The sequence below is a fragment of the Micromys minutus genome, assembly GCF_963924665.1.
Source record: "Micromys minutus genome assembly, chromosome: 3".
In the NCBI taxonomy this organism is placed as follows: Eukaryota; Metazoa; Chordata; class Mammalia; order Rodentia; family Muridae; genus Micromys; species Micromys minutus.
In genome coordinates this window covers 2,336,727-2,358,139 of record NC_137972.1, presented here as the reverse complement: position 1 = coordinate 2,358,139, position 21,413 = coordinate 2,336,727, and the positions used below count along the sequence as shown (strand labels likewise).

At 48.3% G+C, this 21,413-nt stretch overlaps 1 protein-coding gene across 1 annotated transcript; it reads left to right on the top strand.

Moving 5' to 3' along the window:
* Positions 1–120: 120 nt before the first annotated feature.
* On the top strand, positions 121–16,707 carry KLHL42 (kelch like family member 42; the record flags this gene model as incomplete). The annotated part of the gene is made up of 3 exons (XM_080914657.1): positions 121–956; positions 10,775–10,968; positions 16,256–16,707. The coding sequence occupies 3 exons, from the start codon at positions 121–123 to the stop codon at positions 16,705–16,707; spliced, it is 1,482 nt and encodes a 493-aa protein (XP_080770783.1).
* Between the last annotated feature and the right edge of the window lie 4,706 nt (positions 16,708–21,413).

Here is a 21,413-nt window from a genome sequence, read left to right as displayed (position 1 = left end):
GCTGAGCCCCGGGGCCGCGGCGGCGGAAGGAAGGAAGCGCAGCGCAGGCCGGGCTCGGCGGAGGCTGTGCGCCCGGGGGAGGAGCCTGAGCGGCCTGGCGGCGGGCGCAGCGGCCCAGCCATGTCGGCCGAGGAGATGGTGCAGATCCGCCTGGAAGACCGCTGCTACCCGGTGAGCAAGAGCAAGCTGATCGAACTGAGCGACTACTTCCGCGCGCTCTACCGCTCCGGCATGCGCGAGGCCGTGCGGCCCGAGGTGGGCCCGGAGGTGCAGCAGCTGCGCGGCCTGAGCGCTCCGGGCCTGCGGCTGGTGCTGGACTTCATCAACGCGGGCGGCGCGCGCGAGGGCTGGGGCCTGAGCGAGGACGAGCTGGCCGAGGCCAGCGTGCTGGCCGAGATGGTGGAGGCCGCGTCCTTTCTGCAGGTCACGGCGCTGCTGCGCTTGCTGCTGTCGCATGTGCGTCTGGGCAACTGTCTGGAGCTGTACCGCCTGGCGCAGGTGTACGGGCTGCCCGACCTGCAGGACGCCTGCCTGCGCTTCATGGTGCTGCGCTTCCACCAGGTGCTGTGCCAGCCGCAATTCCCGCTACTGCTGTCGCCGCCTCAGGCCCCCGGGGACTGCAGCCTGAAGCAGAGGCTGCGGGACGCCCGCATGCGCGGGACCCCGGTCCTGGTGGCCCTGGGGGACTTCCTCGGGGGACCCCTGGCCCCGCACCCGTATCAGGGGGAACCCCCGTCCATGCTTAGGTACGAGGAGACCACGGAGCGCTGGTTCCCCTTGGCCAACAACCTGCCCCCCGACCTGGTGAACGTTAGGGGCTACGGCTCAGCCATCTTGGACAACTACCTCTTCATCGTGGGTGGTTACAGGATCACCAGCCAGGAGATCTCGGCCGCACATTCCTACAATCCCACCACCAACGAGTGGTTGCAGGTGGCCTCCATGAACCAGAAGCGGTAAGTGCAAGGGGGAAGTCTGCATCCTTATTCATTGCCCTGGTGTTTGCTGGCCAGAGGCGATGGCACCTCTTAGTGCTGCTGGCCTGTCGCCTGTGGCGGAGTTCCCAGTGAGCCCAGGACTTGCCAGGAAGAAGACAAGTCGTGTGTCAGCTAGCCTAGTGGTCTTCTTACAGGTTCAGGTACCAGGTAAGAATGGTTTCTCTGTCTCAGACGTGCTTGCAGAGAAGGCTGTTGGGAAAGAAAACTTGGTTTTCCTTCTCTTTTTTTCCCCTTGCCTGTCCCGAATTACGGAGACATTAGCAGTAACTGGTAACTTTAGCTTTGGGAAATTGTGTTGTTGCTGGCGGTGACTTTAGATCCTTCTCACTTGAGTATGAGAGAGTGCATCCACTCCCAGGATGGTGTAGAGGATTCTCTTCTCTTTCCTTTTCATTCTCACTTCCTTTGTTTATTCTTTCCTCCTAAGACAGCAATCATCTTTGACCCAAGACTTGAACCTGGAGCTGTCAGCTACAGAATGGGCGTGCTCTTGTCTCTTTGAGTCTGTTGTCTACCTGGGATGCCTTAGACACCCCAGTATGGGTGCCTGATTTCCGTGTGCCTGTAGCATTATCATGCACATATAAACCCTACACACACACACACACATTAGCATATATCTTATGTATATACTCCCTTCTGCATGTGTTCAGGTGCTTTTCCTTTATCTTGGTATGTTCCTCAGGCTGGTCTTGAGCTCTGCCATCTTCTGCCATCCAGACTTCAGAGAGCTGGGATTAAAGGTCCTGCACTATGGCACTGGCTTTCTACAGTAAATAATCTGTTACATATAACATCAAATGTAACACATCTACCATGTCAATGGCTGTCATGTTACATATAACATCAAATGTAACACATCTACCATGTCAATGGCTGTCATGTTACATATAACATCAAATGTAACACATCTACCATGTCAATGGCTGTCACGTTACATATAACATCAAATGTAACACATTTACCATGTCAGTGGTTGTCATGTTACATATAACATCAAATGTAACACATCTACCATGTCAATGGTTGTCATGTTACATATAACATCAAATGTAACACATCTACCATGTCAGTGGCTGTCATGTTTCATATAACATCAAATGTAACACATCTACCATGTCAGTGGCTGTCATTGGTGAGGGAATGGCAAAATCCAACTTGTACTGTGCAATTTCTTCCTCTTCCTGTTTGAAGATTCGTTCCTTTCCCCCTCACCCATCTTTCCCATCCTTCAAAGTAAGGAAAAGAGGTGACGAGAATGAAAGCAGTATAGAGATAAAGGAGGAGTTGGGGGATGAAGGCAGCAGGAAGAAGGGAGTAAAGGCCGCAGGCCCAGGAGGCCTGGGGAGAAGTCAGGGCTTGTAGAGCCTGTTGCCCCAGCTGCTTAGAAGGCTGAGGCAGGCGGATCCCAAGTTAAAATTCTTTCTGGGCTTCAGAGTGAATTCCAGGCCAGCCTGGATAATGTAGCAAAACCAGAAAGAGTAGGGGAAAGGTATGTCCATGGGAGAGCACTACCTAGCAATTAGGAGGCCTCAGATTCAATGCTGGTGTCCTAGAAGTGGAAAGAGAGTAGCCAAGGACAGGACAGGCACTCTCTTTCTTTCTTTCTTTCTTTCTTTCTTTCTTTCTATCTTTCTTTCTTTCTTTCCTTCTTTCTTTCCCTCCCTCCCTCCCTCCCTCCTTCCTTCCTTCCTTCCTTCCTTCCTTCCTTCCTTCCTTCCTTCCTTCCTTCCCTCCTTTCTTTCTTTTTGAGGCATAGTTTGTCTGTGTCCTGGCTGTCCTGTAGACCAACCTGGCCTTGAACTCTGAGATCGTTCTGCCTCTGCCTCCCGAGTGCTAGGATTAAAGTTGTGTGCCACCGCCACCCAGCTGAGGATAGACATTTCTTACCAGGCTACGTGATGCCATCCAAGTCCCACTGTGGTCTCTTCCAGGTCTATTACAGGACAAAGGGACCTTTAGGTCAGAGACTATCTGCAGAAACATACCTTGTTCTGATGTCTCAGAGGTTAAGAGCTCTTGCTGCTCTTGAGTAAGACTGGTGTTCAGCACTCAGCATCCATATCTGACACCCCCGCTGGCCTTTATAGGCACCCACACAAATGTGCACACACACACACACAGGCACACAAACATGACAATACATCCTGAAAATCCTGGCAAGATGAAGTATGAGAAGCAGAGCTGAATGTGTTGCTCTCTCCCTGCCAGAGGCACTGAGTGTTTTTATTCAGCCTCCTGCAATATGGTACTTCCATCACTGAGAGGATACGGTAGCAACCCACCAGTGATCACAGGGCTGAGGCAGCTGAGGCAGGTGGAACTGTAGTCTAGCCTGAGCTAGAGACCCTTTCTGAAAACAAACAAACAAAATGACCAAGTTATATTTTTAAGTATCAAAAATGTTATTTTAAAATAATGTTTTAGAGCTGTAATTGAATTCGAAAAGGTGGTGTTCCAAGAGGAGCTAGAAGGTTCCAGGTTCTGTCTTTGCTCTTCCCTCATGTCTCCAGCTCTGTCCATGTGGACTCAGCATGTAGTCTGTCCTCAGCTCCACAGTCCTGGCCTCTCACCGTTCTCTCTTTTTAGCTGTAGATCCTTGGTCTGTTTTTCCTCACAGTGTTCTTTCTGCGCTCTTTAAACATGGTCAAGTTGTCTTCTAGCTCCTTCCTCATGCGTCTGCCTTAGAAGCCGTAAAGTGGGTATGTCTGCCTTAATTACGCTGTGACAAGCACCTGAAGCAGCTTCGGGACAAGAGGGTAGAGAAGGCATGTTGGTAAGAGCCTGGGGTGACAGTCAGGATGCAGGGAGGGTGGATGGGGTTGCTCAGCCAGCTTTCTCCTTTTCCTGCCATCTGGATCCCAGATGGTGGAACACACCACCCGCTTTCAGGGCAGGTCTTCCTCTCTCAGTGAGATCTAGAACATTTCTCACAGGCTGCCAAGTGCTTGTCACTGTGGCTCTAGATCCTGTCACACTGACATGTCCCTGGATTACTTCACCACATGTCCCTAGACTACTTTATTGCAGTGACTGGCTGGGACAATAGGAAAAACAGGTGTCAGGGAAGGAGATGTTTTTGGGGTCAAGAATGATGGCGGAGAATACATATTGGAACAGAGTGGTTAACTCTCGATAGAGAAGAAAAATATCCCTCACCTCCTCCCCAACCCAGGGACCTGCTTCCTCCAAGGAGGCCCCACCAGCTGGTTTCCACATGGTGTCACGTGATTCTATCCATGGGCTAGTATGATGATGAGGTCAGGGCCCTTGTGACTCAGCCCTCCCTAAATCTGTGTGGTCAATTCGGGACCAAGCTACATGTATCTATACATGAATGTCATAGTTAGGTATCATAAATGGCTAAATACTTATAGAAATACAGGTGTGACTAGCCATTCTCAGTGGGGAGCTGTGTGTGCATTTTCTCAAGTGAGTGGGGGATATATACATGTATTTTTACTCTAAATTTGTTACGCTACTTAATATTTCTTCTAATTAATGCTTACTGTACATGAATTCTTTGTATTCACAGATGTGTATTGATAGAACCTTTGGTTTTATTTATTTATTAAATTTTATTTTAAACCAATAAATTATTAGTTTTGCGATAGGGTCTTGTGTATCCCAGGCTGGCCTTGAGCTTTCTGTATATCTGAGAATGACTTTGCTTTTCTTATCCTCCTGCCTTTACATCAAGAGTGCTATGATTAGAGACATACACTGGCACATTGTTTTTTTTTAATTTAAAAAAGATTTATTTATTCATTTTATATATATGAGTACACTGTCGCTATCTTCAGACACACCAGAAGAGAGCATCAGATCCCATTACAGATGGTTGTGAGCCACCATGTGGTTGCTGGGAATTGAACTCAAGGCCTCTGGAAGGTGGTTGTTGTTTTGAAAAGGGTCTCACTCTTTAGCCCCAGCTGCCTTTGAGCTGGAAGGAAGTCCTCCTGCTCTTTTCAAGTAATGGGAGTAAAAGTGTGAGCTAGCTGCTTCTGTCTTGTTCATGTTTATGTGGCATTCTGTGCTGCGTTTGGTGGCCTCCATTTGTCCTTGTAAACAGTGCTGTATTTGGGACATTCTGGTCTGTGTGTGACTGTCTTTGGCATGTATGAGTTGGTTCCAGGTTAAAATTTAGGAGTCTCTGGGTGGGCAGGGTAAGTGTGTGCACATTTCATGTTTTGGCTGTGAAATTGCTCGTGAAAGACTTAGAGTTTTTTCATGAGCAGTGTTGGATTTGTCCAGTCCTCTCTCCTGTCAAGATGAGGAGCCTTTGTCACCCTACTCAGCAGGCAAATATTCAGTGTGCTGTCCTCTCCTCAGAACATCATTCTTTGCAGATGTTTATTGACAGCATTTTTGCAAACAAATGATCTTTGAGACAGGGTTTTTCTTTATAGCCCTGGCTATCCTGGAACCCTGTAGATCAGGCTGGCCTTGAACTCAGAGATCTGCCTGCTTCTGCCTCCCAAGTGCTGGATTAAAAGTATGTCCCACCACCATCCTGACTCCTGGCTTATCTTTTATAAAAAGGTTTATTTATTTTTATTGTGCCAATTTTTGCCTTATGTATGTATGTATGAATGTATGTATGTATGTATGTATGTATGTATGTGCACCCTGTGTGCAGTTCCCACAGGTCCCAGCAGAGGGCACCAGATCCTTTGGAACTGGAGTTACAGATGGTTGGGAGCCAGGACCTGGTGTGAGGCACCAAATCCAGGTATTCTGCAGCAACAGGCATTGCTCTTAATTGCTGAGCCACACTTCTAGCCCCTGCTTATCTCTTTAAAAATTCATATTGGCAGTTTTACATGGCTAGATATGTGAATCTCTGCCTGTTAATACACTATTGGATGGGTTCCCCCCCACACACACTTTTTCTCTTTTTTCAAAGTGTGGTTCAAAACTGGAATCTTAAAATGGCAGGGCAGGTGCTATCAGTGTGTAGAGTGTGGGTAGGAGTTGTGGGGACCAGGTGTTGTGTCCGAGTGTGACTCCTCACCCTGGATCACACTGGTTATTCTTTAGTGGTGGTGAGAAGTTGGAGTGGCCCCACATGAGGTATCCCAGTTTATAATGTTGGCACTTTATTCTGACGTGGCAGAGCAAACAGACGCAGTTCTGGCCGTGCAAGCCCCGAGTCCTAGGCTTTGGGTTTGAGTGGCTCCTTGTAAGAAACAGTTTTATCTTTTTTATTTTTTATTTTATTTTATTTTATTTTTTGCTGTGTGTGACTCCTTTTATATCCTGTAGCAAGAGGAAGTCTTTCTCAGATGATAATATAGTCAGACCCATCTGTCCACGTCTCCCTTTCTCCGTTTAGACGTGTATCTTTGACATTTCTTCTCAAGGTATAGTGTAAAGTTACAGGCTTGAAAATGACCATATAGGTTAGTGAGACGGATCCTGGTCAGCTACAGGCACTCGCTGCCAGGCCTAAGACACACATGCTAGAAGGAGAAAACTGATTCCTGCAAGTTGTCCTTTGACCTCTTATGTGTGCTTCAGCCTGTGTGTATGTTCACACACATAAATAAGTCTAATTTTAGAAAAGAAAATGCTGTTCAAGTACCAGAATCTTTTTCTTTTCTTTCTTTCTTTCTTTTTTTTTTTTTTTTGAGGCCCCCTTTCAGGTGTACAACACCAGTTCATTGTCTGAACACAGATCTGACTCTTGACTTTCGAAAGCTTGTTTGATCACCAAATTGCCTTCTCTCCCCACCTTAATTAGGGACGGCTTGCAGGAATTGGCCACTGACTGCAGGTGTCCTTTGTAAAAAAAAAAAAATTAATTTCTAAGATTGTCTCTAGGGCCTTCCTTAACCTCTGAAGGTGAAGGCCAGTGGGTCCTGTTTGTGTGAGAATACAGCAAGGCCAGAGAGGCCCCACTCACAGCTGGGAACACTTTGGGAGGCTTTATTCTTGGCTGCAGAGCCCACACAGCCAGGGACCAGGGAAGGAGGAAAACAGCAGGCCTGTTTTAATCTCCACAGCCGGATTCCAACCAACAGTTGAAATTGGTTTTGAGTTTTGCTTTCTGACTTTCCCACAGGTGGTTGTAGGAGCCACAATGAGTGTTTCTGTTTTCCAGTTTCTCCCATCCCCATGCTGGCCCCCAGCAGAGGTCACTACAGCAGAGGGGACAGAAGGACAGAAGGCCTGGATGGGCTTGGGGAGGAGCCTGGCGTTTCACAGTAACAGAATTGTCTGTAGCGAGCCACTGTTGCGTTTTTGTTTTTTTTGTTGTTTTGTTTTTTGTCTCCGGAACTGTTTCTGGGTCAGGTGTTGTGGCTACTTTGTTATTTACTCCCCAGCATCTCTGCGGTTGTGTCATTACTGACCCCATTCCCACAGTGAGTTTAGTTCGTTTTTTTTACACAAAGGACCAAGCTCAGCTCTGGTGTCACCCTCCTCACTGTGGTTTGCAAAGTGTTAGCCTGTGGACAGGTATTTAGAAAGGTCACATCTTATAGTGCTTGATTTTTGAGACAAGGTTTCTCTGTGGAGCTCTGACTGTCCTGGAACTCAGTCTGTATTCCAGGCTGGCCTCAAACTCAGAGATCCAGCTGCCTTTGCCTCCTGAGTACTGGGATCGAAGCATGTGCCACCATCGCCCAGCAACGGATCACTTAGTTTTAAGCGTATGTTTGAGTCAGGGTCTTCTGTATGGCTTGGCCCGGCCTCTCTGAACTCTAAGATCCTCCCATCACCCCCTGCCTCTGCTTTGGGAATTGAACCTGGGGCCTCAGGCTGAGCCCATTTTCTGTAGCTATCAGTCTTTGCATTTCTTCTCCGGGAACAGAACTACAGTCTGTACACTGTAGCATGCACACCCCCTCTAGCACGAAGACACACAGACACGTGTGCACATAGACACATAATAAGTAATGTAATAAAGTTTAAGAGCAGAGAGAGGCTGGAGAGGTGGTTCAGTGGTACAGGGTGGGTTGCTGTTCCAGAGGACCTGTGTCAGTTCCTAGCATTCACGGGGGAAGGGGAGGGGGGGAGGCTCATAGTCACATGGGTACCTGTACACATCTACACACACCCCCGTATGCACATAGCTAAAGAAATAAAATCTTAAAAACAATATCAAGGCTCCTCCTCCTAGGGCAGACTGTATGTTCTACTCTATTTCAGAGGTGGGGAAACTGAGGCATAGGTCACTGTTCCAGGTTACCCAACTGTTTAATAGAGTTTAGATTTCTCCACACAAGCCTGGAGTTGGAGCCCTCGTTGATGTGCCTCTAAATTTAGCAGTCGGTTTGTTTCAGGGAGCGAGCCCACCTGCAAGCAAGGCCAACAGTAATAAACATTTCTCCCGATGAGAGCTTTTGCTTGCTGGGCTTGGAGGGATGAAGTTGTTTACTTAGCTGCTTGGCCTCAGTCTCAGAAAAAGACCTCTTACCTGTTTGCCTGAGAGTATGCAGGGTGAATTGCACACACTGTTTGGAAACTACAGAATTTTACTATCTGTGCACCCACCCGTGGGAAGTGAAACCGTCCTGAGCCGGTTAAGATCTAGAGCTCGTTTATGAACATTATTTCCTCTGGCTCACCAAATCTGCACACGCAGAGAGGGCATCATGGTTGGATGTTAAGGACCATTGGCAGTGGGGAGAGTAAGCAGCCATGAATCGGGGACCGCCCAAGTATAGCCAATGGGGAGAAATCTGTCTGCATGGCTGGATTGATTTAATGACCTTGAGGCTCTGGATGGAGAAGCTGGGCTCACCCTCACATCTGGAAAACAAAAAGGAGCAGTTCAAGTGCACCAGGAACCTGCAAATCGCTCTACCCGTCTTCTCCACTGCACCGCCCACCTACACAGCTTCTGCTGTGGCTTTGCCTTTGCTGCTTCTGACCCCATCTTTCCTACCGTAATTCTTCCTGGAGCAATCCAGGCTCATGGGCCAGGCCTGGCGCTGAGAACATCTCTTGCTTGTGTGTTTAGCTAGTGGGTGAAATTCCCCTGCCTTAGAGATGAGGACCTGAAATGTGAGGAGCCGGGGCAGAGCCCGCTGATAGGTGCACGGCCTGTGTGCTGCAGGAGAGTGTGAAAGTACCTGTTGTGTGTCTCTAGTGGTGACACCCTCAAAACAACCAGCTGTTTCTTACTTAGCATCTGAAGCCGACGGCAACCCTTTTATCCATAGTTCAGCTATCCCCATTTATATGTGGCAACTGAGTATATGAACGGCCTTCTTTTATATCTGTGTCTGTACCTGGAGCCTCTCTGAGGAGAAAGCAGAGGGCTGAGTCTGTACTCTACTCTCTTCTGAAGACTTATTTCTAAGGTGTTTAACACACGTCTGTATGATGGTATGACACAGGTACCAGTACCTGATGAAGCCAGAAGAGGGAATCAGATTCCCTGAAGCTGGTGCTACAGGAGGTAGGAAGCTGCCATGTATGTACTGGGAACTAAACTTGGGTCCTGTGCAAGAACAGCCAGTGCTCTTAACCAACCAGCCCTGCTTTCTTAACTGCATGCCCCTGGAAAGCGTAGTGGTCTTTTAGCCTTGGTGGGTTGTGATCTGAACTGTCCCTGTCCCCCCTGCTTTTTCCCTGCCCCACCTGCCAACGCAAGTCTTAAGTCTTGGGAACGTCTTCCTCAGCTGGTGAGGAAGTCCTGGGAACGTCTTCCTCAGCTGGTGAGGAAGTCCTGGGAGCGTCTTCCTCAGCTGGTGAGGAAGTCCTGGGAGCGTCTTCCTCAGCTGGTGAGGAAGTCCTGGGAGCGTCTTCCTCAGCTGGTGAGGAAGTCCTGGGAGCGTCTTCCTCAGCTGGTGAGGAAGTCCTGGGAGCGTCTTCCTCAGCTGGTGAGGAAGTCCTGGGAGCGTCTTCCTCAGCTGGTGAGGAAGTCCTGGGAGCGTCTTCCTCAGCTGGTGAGGAAGTCCTGGGAGCGTCTTCCTCAGCTGGTGAGGAAGTCCTGGGAGCGTCTTCCTCAGCTGGTGAGGAAGTCCTGGGAGCGTCTTCCACAGCTGGTGAGGAAGTCCTGGGAGCGTCTTCCTCAGCTGGTGAGGAAGTTCAGTGAGGTTATGGGTCATTTAGAATATGGGTCTCTTGGTGAGGGGTGATGTAGTCACAAAGGGTGGGATTTGAAGGCCATATTTGGCTGCTTCCTAGTTCCTTCTACCTCTGTGCCTCCTGCTCCACTATGGTGTGACAGCCTCCTGCCCCTGTCACCAAGAACTGCTCTTCACGCCCCCTCATCACAGGCCGAAATCCTTTGACGCTGTGAGCCAGATGTCCTGTGTGAGTTGTTTCTGTCAGATATGGGGACCACAGCGATGTGAACGTAGTGACTATGGCTGGGCATTGGTTCCATGTCAGAACTTAGAAATGTCACATGCTGCACATCAGCTGCGTGTAACAGAACAGAACTCGAGTGTCCTTTAGGCAATTATCACAGCCTCGTCTAAGGGGGATGTCTATACATGTCCAGGACAGACGCAGTGTGTTATTTACATTTGGGGCTGAAGCTGCTGGCTGGATATGGGCATGGCATCTTCTGATGAGGAACACTGAGTTCAGTGTAGGGGTGCCTTGTTCCTGGCCTCAGGTCCACAAGCAAGATTGGTCCTTGTCACCAAGACCTGTTTGTAGTTGCTTGTGTCTGTAAATTGCTCAGCAGAGTGTGGAGTCCTGGAAGTCTGAGAAGTCACCTCTGCAGTCACCAAGCTGAATGGCTCTGGCAGGAACACTTCGAAACTCCTCCCATGACCTCCCCGGAACTGACCTTGTGGTCCGTGTTTTTCTTTCAGATCTAACTTCAAACTTGTGGCCGTCAATTCGAAGCTTTATGCCATCGGCGGGCAGGCCGTTTCTAACGTGGAGTGCTACAATCCTGAGCAAGATGCGTGGAATTTCGTGGCTCCCCTGCCAAACCCTCTGGCTGAGTTCTCTGCGTGCGAGTGCAAGGGGAAGATTTACGTCATTGGTGGATACACCACCCGGGGTGAGTGAGTGTAGGTCACCTGCTTCTGCCTAAGCTGCAGCAGCCTGGCTGGGGCAGGAGTGCCCAGAAGAAGCTGAGTATGAACCTGTCCATACTGGAGGTTTGGATCACAGCTTGGGAAAGAAGGGTAAACTAAATTCCCTTCTCCCCTGGTATCAGAGCTAAGTCCGGCTTTTGCTTTACCAGATAGAGACCCTGAGTGAGGCCCAGCTCTGGGGCCGGTTCCTATGTCCCATGGGGTGGAAGGGTGTGAACCCGGGAGAACTCTTTAGACCAGATTAATGCCTGTGTGGCACGTTCCATCATTTGCACTGCACATCTGTGTGGTGGATGTTTTATAGAAGTAGTGTGGAACAAAGATGGTCCTCAGGTTCAGCGCTGCTGTGCGTAGCAGAGAGACCCCAGGCATCATGGTCATGCTGGATGCAGGGAAGAGCTGTGTCCTTTCTTTTTACCTCCTGTGAGGAGGCTGCCACCAAGTGGTCTCTTGCCCAAGGGCATCACATCTGTGTCTGGTGTGCAGAGCCCACAGCTGAAGCAGAGAGATAATTGGACTCTTAAGTTGCTGGTGTGTTTGGCATGCAGTATGCAGTAGTAAGTGCACACTCCGGCATGGTGTGATGAGGGGCAGACAGCTCTCTAGCCCTGCTGATCACTGCGTTTGGGAGACTCTGGGTCTGCAGGTGAACACATGCAACTGCGTAAGTGACAGACACCAATATAGTATTCAGACAGGCGACTCATAACTGGGTGTGATCCTGTAATCCTCGCCCTGGGGATGTAAAGGGAGGGGAAACAATACTTTAAGGCCAGCCTGGGAGATGGTAGAACATAAGAGAAGAGGAAGAGAGAGAAAGCTCTCAGCAGGGTACTCCAAAGGTTCAAGTTTTCCTCACCTCTTCATTCTTTGGTGGCTTCCTCATGCATGCCTGCCTGTCCATATGTGGCTTCTCTTTGTCTCTTAACATGAATGCTTGGAGTTGGGTTTGAGATCCAGAACCATTTCTGCTCAGTGTACTTACGAACACAGCCACAGATCTGTTTTCAGGTGAGGTCTCTCTGGTGAGTGCTGAGGTTGGGGATGTGGACCTGCTTTTGTGGGTGGGGTGGGGCTCTACTCTCTGCAGCTGGCCTGTATGTTTGTGCATCTGAGAAGAGGCAGCTGCAGAGGGATGAGTGTGATAAAAGCTGCTTTCTTCCTCAAATGCTGTCACTTTCGGGGTTCCCACTGGGAATCAGGATAATTTTCCTTTGCTAGGGCTTCACACCATTTGCTCTGGGGCTTAGGGCTCAGCAATCAATTGATTTCACATGTTTAGACAGTCGTGCATGGCATCTGACACACCCAAATCCTATATCCTTGTTTCTGTTTTTCTAGGAAAGTAACTAGCTAGGTTGTTTACCTACGGACATTTCTCCTTTCAGGCGATGCAGTTTGCGTTTTGAGGCCAGGTCTTACCCTGGCACAGCCTGTGGCGCAGAACTCTGTAGCTCAGTTCTCTTGTCTGAGCCTCTAGGTGCTGGGATTCTATGCATGAGCCGCCTCTGTGTCTTAGTGAGCGATTCAGAATCCACCGTGGCTGACATGACACATGCTTGTGCGCCAGCTTCTTTGCCACGCAGGAGCCTCCGACTCCTGCCGGTGGCACTGTTCTCCTGGTAGATTTCCTGGCTCATCCATGACCTTGGCTGAGCAAACAGGTTGTAGATTTGACCTGGAAAACCCTTCTTGTGTGTTTTGAACTTCATGGCAACCGCTAGCGTGCCTTCTTCACTTGGGCCACCCAGGATGATGTCCATCCTGGATTCTCCATTCCAGAGATCATGCTGTGCGGTCCGAGGTAGACTGGATAGGTGTTTGTGCTCTAAGCTGAGAGGGGTTGGCACTGGCTGTCCTCTCTAGCCCTCCTCTAGTCTGGCTTTTCCAGCACTTCCTAACCGTTCCTGTAGTCCCCATTTCAAACAGATCTTCTTAATTGGGGGAAACAAACAAACAGAAAAACAAAACAAAACAAAAACAAACAAAAAGAAAAACCAGGACTCAAGTTGGATTCTTATCCTGTTGACTTCTTAGGAGAGATTTTAAAAATTCATTAAATAATAATTCATGACTTTTTGTTTTGTTTTGGTTTTGACACAGGGTCTCTCTGTTATATAACCCCCATCTGCCTTGAAACTTGCTGTACCGCCTAACTCATAAAGACCCACCTGCCTCTACTGGGATGAAAGGCGTGTGTCACCATACCTGGCTGGTCTATGACTTTTAGAATAGATTTTGGTTATTTTACTTCTTTGTCAGGCAGTAGAGAGATGGAGATGTTAGGTATGGGCGCCCATCCCTGTATTATTATGTGGAAGGCTAAGGCAGGAAGATTGCTGCAACTTTGAGGCCAACATGGGCTACATAGTGAGTTCCGGGTCAGCTGAATGCAAAACCAAAAAAAAAAAAAAAAAAAAAAAAAAAATGACAAGAACAACAGGCAGGAATTCATTAGGAAATTCTAGCAACTCTAAAGGGCAGAGGGATGTAAATGTAAAGACCAAAGATTGTCTCTCCAAGTCAGATTACCTGCCAGCTGCCTGAGCCGGTGCTCAGTGAAGGGGGAGAGGGAGTTTGCATCAGAAGATTGTAGAAGACCTACAGGATGTTGTTGGTATGAAGAAAGGAGCTTGCTGGGGACTCAGCCATGTGTCCTGGGTAAACTAACCAACCCCTATCTTCTAGAGTAACCTTATTATCTAATCTGTAAGTAGATACATTCAGACCCGCAAGATTACCAGAAAGGCAGTTCCCTAGGACCAGAAAGCTTGTGGTCATAGGGACCAGCATACACTGTAAGACTTGGATTGAGCCCTAACTACCTGGAGACTCCCTTGAATGAGACGAGAGATTGGAGATCGATGCAAAAGCAAGAGGTTTACTGTTCCAATGTGCTGGGGCCAGGCCTAAATGTAGAGCTCTTTACCTGTAGCTAGAGGTGGGCTGGGTTATGGGTGGGGTGATGTTGTTCCACCTGCTGTGGGTGGGTCGGTTACCATGGGTAGATAGATATATGTTGCTATGGGTGGATCCATTGCTGTGGGAGGGTCCATTGCCAACTGAGGGTCACTCTGTTATTGTGGGTCCATTGCAGTAGGTGAGTCTGTTGCTATGGGAGGGTCTGTTGCTATGGACTGGTCTATTGCTGGTTCCAGACCTTGAGCTGTTTCCTCTGTTTGCAGCTCACAGTCTTTGTTGTTTGTTTAGCAATAACAAACAAAAACTTCATTTTTGGAGGTTGCTAATAACTTTACTTTTTTTCCCCTCCTGCCCTGTGGCTAAGACCATTTATGCTTTTCTAGAGAAGGAAATGTTTTAAGGGGGGCTGAAGAGATGGCTCAGTGGTTAAGAGCACCAAGTGCTCTTCCAGAGATCCTGAGTTCAGTTCCCAGCAACTACATGATAACTCACAACCATCTATAATGGGATCCGATGCCCTCTCTGGTGTGACTGAAGACAGCTACAATGTACTCATTTGAGTAAAATAAATCTTTAAAAAAATGTTTTAAAAGTCAGTTTAAAAAGAGAAAAGTGAAGTCCTGTGTGCTGAAGCTCCAAGCACTATTTTCTGTTTTCCTTATTTTGCAACACTGGGAACTTCCCTGGGTCCTTGCGCACACAGCAGATACTCTAGGTACTTAGCCTGCTTTTTACATGTGCTTCGAGGTGGAGTCTCATTTAGTTGCCTGTGTAGGCTCTGAACTCACTTTGTAGCACAGGCAAACCCTGATCTTGAAATCCTCTTACCTCAGCCTCTCAAGTAGATGGTAAGACAGGCTCTTCCCCCCAAACTATACCTCAAAAAGAGTAGTTATTAGTTGAAAAAAATAATGACAGAAAAGGTTTTCACCTGATCCTGACTGTTATCCACATGACCATGGGCAGGCCTTTGATGGGTTTTGAGCGCTACGTCTGGAAGGTGGGTCTGTGAGTGAATCTGTTGGGTTTTGGCATGGTTTAGGGTTGGCTAAGACACAGAGGGCAGGGGGCTGGAGCTGTCTTTTGTCGTCAGGTATTCTCTAGCTGTCTGAGAGTCTAAGGCTGTCGGGCTGAATGCTGATCTTGTGGCTTAGCAGGTTGCAGTGCGGGGCAGGCTGCTCAGGCAGGCAGGACGGTGGAGAGCGATGTCACATGAGGCGTTCTAAGGGTTGTACAGCACTCCCCACCCCACCAACCAACCAACCAACCAACCAACCAACCAACAGCACTCCCCCCGACCAACCAACCAACAGCACTCCCCCCGACCAACCAACCAACAGCACTCCCCCCCACCAACCAACCAACCAACCAACCAACCAACAGCACTCCCCCCCAACCAACCAACCAACCAACAGCACTCCCCCCGACCAACCAACCAACAGCACTCCCCCCCCACCAACCAACCAACCAACCAACCAACCAACCAACAGCACTCCCCCCGACCAACCAACCAACAGCACTCCCCCCCGACCAACCAACCAACCAACCAACCAACCAACCAACAGCACTCCCCCCACCAACCAACCAACCAACTAACCAACCAACCAACCAACCAACTAACCAACCAACCAACCAAACAAACAAACAAACAACAAACCAGATAGCACTGTTTCCGTGATGTGAATCCTGTTTGTTCAAGTCTAACCAGGTAGGACACCTGTCTTGGGGGTCATCTGGTTGTCCAGGTAGATGTCCTACCATTTTGCTGAGGAGTAAGCTTTGTGGCATGGGTTTTCCATTTTGTGTAAAGTTACTGGGGTGCAAACCTCTGGTGGCCAGAGCTTCCTATTAAAGCCTAGAATTGGATACAGTGGTGTGAGGGTGCCCCTGAGGCAGGCCGCACTCAGGGTTTGCTGAGGTTAACTCTTTCCTCAGAAGACATGGGGTCTTGCTCTGAGGTATAGCGACTTAGCATAGCTATCGTCTAAAGAAGCATCTGCAAGTTGTGTTCGAATCAAAGCTGCCTATTCCCAGGCTGCCCTCAACTCAACATCCTCCTGTTTAGGCTTTCCCAGTGCTGGGACTATAGGTGTGAGCCACCATGCCTGGCTTCTGGCTTTGTGGTTCTGAGGTTCTCCTGAGAAGGGAGCGCCTGGGAAGAAGGTAGTGGGGAGAATCCAGATGACCTCTGTCCCCTCTGCTTAGAAAACCATTTCTCTATCCCCTGCCTTTCTGAGTGAACTTGAGCTGCTCACGGCTACATGGTGTGTGCAGGAGAAGGTCTCCCCACTGACTGGGTGGCATCACCTGGCCTCTTTTGTGTTTCAGATCGCAACATGAACATCCTGCAGTACTGCCCCTCCGCTGACCTCTGGACGCTGTTTGAGACCTGTGACGTCCATATCCGGAAGCAGCAGATGGTGTCCGTGGAGGAGACCATCTACATCGTGGGCGGGTGTCTCCACGAACTGGGGCCCAACCGCAGGAGCAGCCAGAGTGAGGACATGCTGACCGTGCAGTCCTACAACACGGTGACTCGGCAGTGGCTCTACCTGAAGGAGAACACGTCCAAATCGGGCCTGAACTTGACGTGCGCACTGCACAATGACGGCATCTACATCATGAGCAGGGACGTCACCCTGTCCACCAGCCTGGAGCACCGAGTGTTTCTCAAGTACAACATCTTTGCCGACAGCTGGGAAGCCTTCCGGCGGTTCCCAGCCTTCGGACATAACCTGTTGATTTCCTCTCTCTATCTGCCCAATAAGGCAGAGGCCTGACTGGACTCCACAGTATTTAAAAGAAAAATCTGGTTCAAGGGGAAAGAAAAAAAACAGTCCTGAAGGGACGAGCGGGCTAACGTAGGTCACGTATGTAGGTGGCTCAGCTGTAAATAAGCTTCTTGAACTAATTACTTGAAAACTTAGGGTAAAGAGACCAACCGTATTCTTTCCAGATTGCTTTTTTTTGTATCATGGGAACAAATGGCAGGAAAAGTATTCATCCAAACCTAACAATCTTGGGCCAACAACTAAAACTCCCCATTAATAAGTAGACTGCTGGGGTCAGCTTTGTACAGGCTATAGTCAGTAGCTAAGATGATAGTAATGGTTTGTTCTGTGTTTTTCCTGCTGGGAATGGAATCCAGGGCCTCATGCTAGTCCCGAAAAGATGACTTTAAAAATGCTCCTTCTTCAGGTCACCTGAGATCTTGTCAGTAGGGACTTTCCTTTTGGTGATAAGTTGGTTTGACGAACGTTAGGATCCGTCCACCTCCTTAGCCTCCGGCTCCCTTGTCACCCAGTCTGTCTGGGCAAACATTTTATCATGTATTTGCTTTCAGAAACCTCCAACAAGTGTGTCCAGCCTTGTGCCATTTAGAAATTATGTCATCATTTATAAACTTTGTGCACACTTGAATTACCTTTTTAAAAAAGTCTTTAATGTTCTAAGTGAGTTCCTGATGTTGTGTTGGCTGCTTCCCAGCTGTTCTTAGGGCCCACAAGCTACAGTTGTCTTGGCTGCCACATGGACAAAACCAGACAGGGAACCCACACAAGCAGCCAGTCCGTCCAGAAACGTGGATAAACACATTCTCAGTCCCTTTTCCAGTCTCCGTGTGATTGAGAATGCCGTGTAAAGTAGACTAGTGAGGTCGTTGTTTTTAGAAGATTTCTATAAACATTTTATAAATTGAGTCTTAAGTGAGAGGGGTACTGAGTAAGAAGATGCCTTTATGAGTTTCTTTTATTGAATGTGTTTGACTTAGTTCTTGTTTCAAGATAAAAAACAAACAAAAAAACCCAACCTTTTTTGCACATTTACATCAAGTTTCCTTCTAACTCAATCTTAGCCTTAGATGTGCAGCTGTGTTTTGCCTTTTTAAGGGAACCATGGCTGTAGCCAATGCGGTGCTAGAAAGCAGGAGAGATGTTCTCTACCAGTGTGGAATGGCCTCTGCTGGCGTCTCTGAATTGGTGTGAGGCGCTGACCTCGAAGCTCGTGCCTACAGCAGTGAGTAGCCTAAGGACCTGCCAATCATGGATCTATGTTTCTTAAAAGCCTCAAGGGCCCACTTAGCTGCACAAGAGGCCCCCAGGTTTAATCTCCAGCACTTACAGCCACGGCAACAAGGTCCTTACCTACAGGAATGTTGACTGAAGAGAATTTGCTGCAACCAGCTGCTGTCATGTAGTGGAGTCAGCTAAACGAACCAGACTCCATCTCTGCACCAGCAGCGGGCAGCCACCTCGCGTAGTTAAAGCTTCATAGGAAAATAAGAACTGCAGGCGGACCCTTGCTGGCTCCCGGCACAGCTGCCCTCCTGGTGGCTGGGCGTGGGGTGTGGGAAGCTGACCCCCAATAGGTCTTCAGTGTTGATGAGGGAGTCACTTCAGGGTTTCTTCACAGCCTTGGAGCCTAGACACGAAACTCTTGTTTGCACAACTGTTTAGAAGCTCTGTTTGTCTTTATTTGAGACATGGAGACAACCTGCTTAGGATGCTGTTAGAAGCTTCTAGGCCATTTTTAAGCCACATCTGTTTTCAAACACTGTTTTCTCCTCCCCACCCCCCTTCTTCAGACAGGGTATTGCCTTACAATTCAGGATAGCTCCAAACTGGAGAATCTCTCACCTCAGCCTCTGGCTACCGTGCCTGCCTTTATGTATTGCTTTTTAGACTGTTTGCTGGGTTCTTAAAAAAAAACAAAACCAAACCAAAAACCCCACACTGAAATCGCCACCCAAAGGGTACTTATATAATAGATTTAATTTATATTCATTGTAGGATTGAATTTGGGGGAGTCTATAATTTGATCAGTGCACTTTAAAAATCTAACTTGCTTTGTTGCTATGGACCTTCGTTTTATGCAGCCTAGTCCTGAATATTCAGAGGAGATGAGCTGCTGAGTTAGCAATGGACAAAGATGGGCAATTTTCTTGTGAAAAAAAAGAAAACACATCTTAAAAGCACATCGTTGGTGTCGACCTGTTGACTAGTTCTCTTCCTGATGACCATCTTTGGACGTATTTCCGAATGCCAGCAACTAGATTCTTGGACCAAATGAAGTTGTAACGCTGACACCCAGGAAGCTTTCACCCCAGGCTTGAGATGCGGCCTGTGTGCAGTATATACCTATGCGTGTTTGCACAGACTCCCAACAGAGGTTTGTTGTTCTTGCTGCCAGCTATGCTTGGAGAGGAGTGACATGTCAGAGAACTAGATGGGTCTTATGGCATCTGTCCTCCTGAGTCCTTTACCTGTCTGGGCATTCTGAGAGCACTTGGGAGTTCAGCTGGTGCCAATTGCAGACTTCATCCAGGATGATAGTGTTCCGTGAAAATATTCTCTTCCTCAGGCAACTCCTTATGTGATACTTTGTATTTTCTTCCTATTCTCTGTTGCCTTACCCACCCCTGGGATGAGTCTGAGGGGAGCTGCCTGCCTCCTACTCTGAGAGGCTTCTCCCCTTGGCACCAGAAAGGTTCTGAGGGGACTGTGTGAGAAACCTTAACGTCTGGAGTCTGAGCTAAGACATATTGTCAAAGAACCCAGAAGGCCAGGGATGCTGGCAAGAAACAGAAAATGTTTAAGATTAAGCGTGAAACCAAAGAGACTCTGACCCTGCTGTTTCCTGTTGTTTCTAAAGCCAGGAACCCAAGCAATTTAAAAAGCCTTAGGTTTCCATTGAAGCCGAAGGAAGGAGAGGATACTGTAACTATTCTGGGAGGACAGAGGAAAATGTTTCTTTTTAACAAACAGTTGTTTATAGAGCATTAGGGCTTCAGTCCTCAGATTTCCAGGTAAAGTTATAAGCCTGTTTGGCCAAAGAGGCAAATAGAAGGGGCCCTGATGTCTTTGTCAAGGTGTTCAGTGAGTTTGGCACTGCTGGCCCAAGGGGCTGCACAGCTAAGGGATCATGCTGAAGGATGATCAGGAAGCAAGGATCATATCTTCTCCTTGCTAAGGAGTGCGGAGTCTGTGTGTACACTCCCTCTGTCAGGGTTTGCTGTCAGTCAGTGGTACCTGACATCCCTGCCAGCCCAGCAGAGTGAAGTGAATGCCAGTTCCCCGCCCCCACTTCAGAGATAGTCAGTGTAAAGGGAGCTCTGATCTCTGGAAGCAGCTACATCAATTCCATCCCTTGGTGACCAGAAACACTGAGTGTTGGTGTGAAACGGAGCTTAGCCTGGAGACAGTGACTGAGCCACTGCCCCGTGACAGTGTGCTCTCATTTCAGTCCTGGTGTTGTCAGAGATGCCCACTTTAGTCAGGCACACTAGACTCAGTCTGGTGGCCCAATCCGCCCACTGCCTTGTGGCTTAATAATAACCTCAAGAGTTTGTCCTTAAATCTGAACATCATATCCCATGTTTCAGTTTTTTTTTAACTGTATGCTATTTTTTTAAAGTTAACTCTTTTTTTTTTATAATCCTTGCACTTGGAAATTTGTGAAAACACAGAAATGATGTGGGATATGTTTTATTTTTAACCCACTCAGCACTGTAGCCCCACAGATTGTTCTAATGAAGGAGAAGGGAGAGCAGGTAAAGATTTGGCACGAGCAAGCTCAGTGCTGGTACATTTACACCTTTGCCTTTAGAACATGACTGTGGAAGAGCTCAGTAATGCCCCCTTGGACTCTTTGTCACTGAGGTTGGCTGAGTTTTGCCTTGCTGATGGCTGTGGTTTCCACCCCAGGTTTATCACACACATTTGCCTTCACGTTCGTTAGTTTGGGGACAGAGCAGGAAGTATCTAGTGACTGCCACTTAACATAGCCATATTCACTCATTCCTACAGGAAGCCCGTGAAATGAAGAAGAGGGTCCATTCCGAAGAACCCAGGGTGCTCATTGTTCCGTAGGGCTGGCTGGTGCTTTTGGTAGCCTGTCATTGGCCTGTCAAAGGAGAATGTGACTTGTATCACTTCAGGGTGGGTGTTTCTCTGTCCCTCCGGTGTTTTCTTACATAGTTATTTTTATGGAAAAGGATAATCCTCTAGTTACACTCTGTTATGACTGACACCTTCTTCGTTTGAAAGTTTGGAGTGTGGCTTAAACACACATCAGCATTACCACACACCCATAACTGTGTTTCTGCGTTTGACACCTGTGAACCACGAGCTGTGTTCATTTTGTTCCTTTGGACTATGGAAGGGAATTGTCTTCAAATAAAATAGTTCTCAATCAGCTTTTGATGTATATGTGATGAGCAAAGCTTGGAACCAGGAGACAAAGGGGGGGACACTGGGGGGTGGAGCTCAAAATGGAGGGGTCTGTGATCATCTGCTGGGAAGTTGGGAGGGGGCTGAATTCTAAGGATTTGTGGGTCAGTCTTCAGCCCGTGTGTCATCATCTTTGAGTCCCTGGATTCCTGGCCAGAGTCAGCCTGGCCGGTGTGCTGCACCATTGCTGGTACCTCTCTGTGTCAGCCTGGCTGGTGTGCTGGGCCTGTTGGGATTCTGTAAACTCCACCCTTCAATTA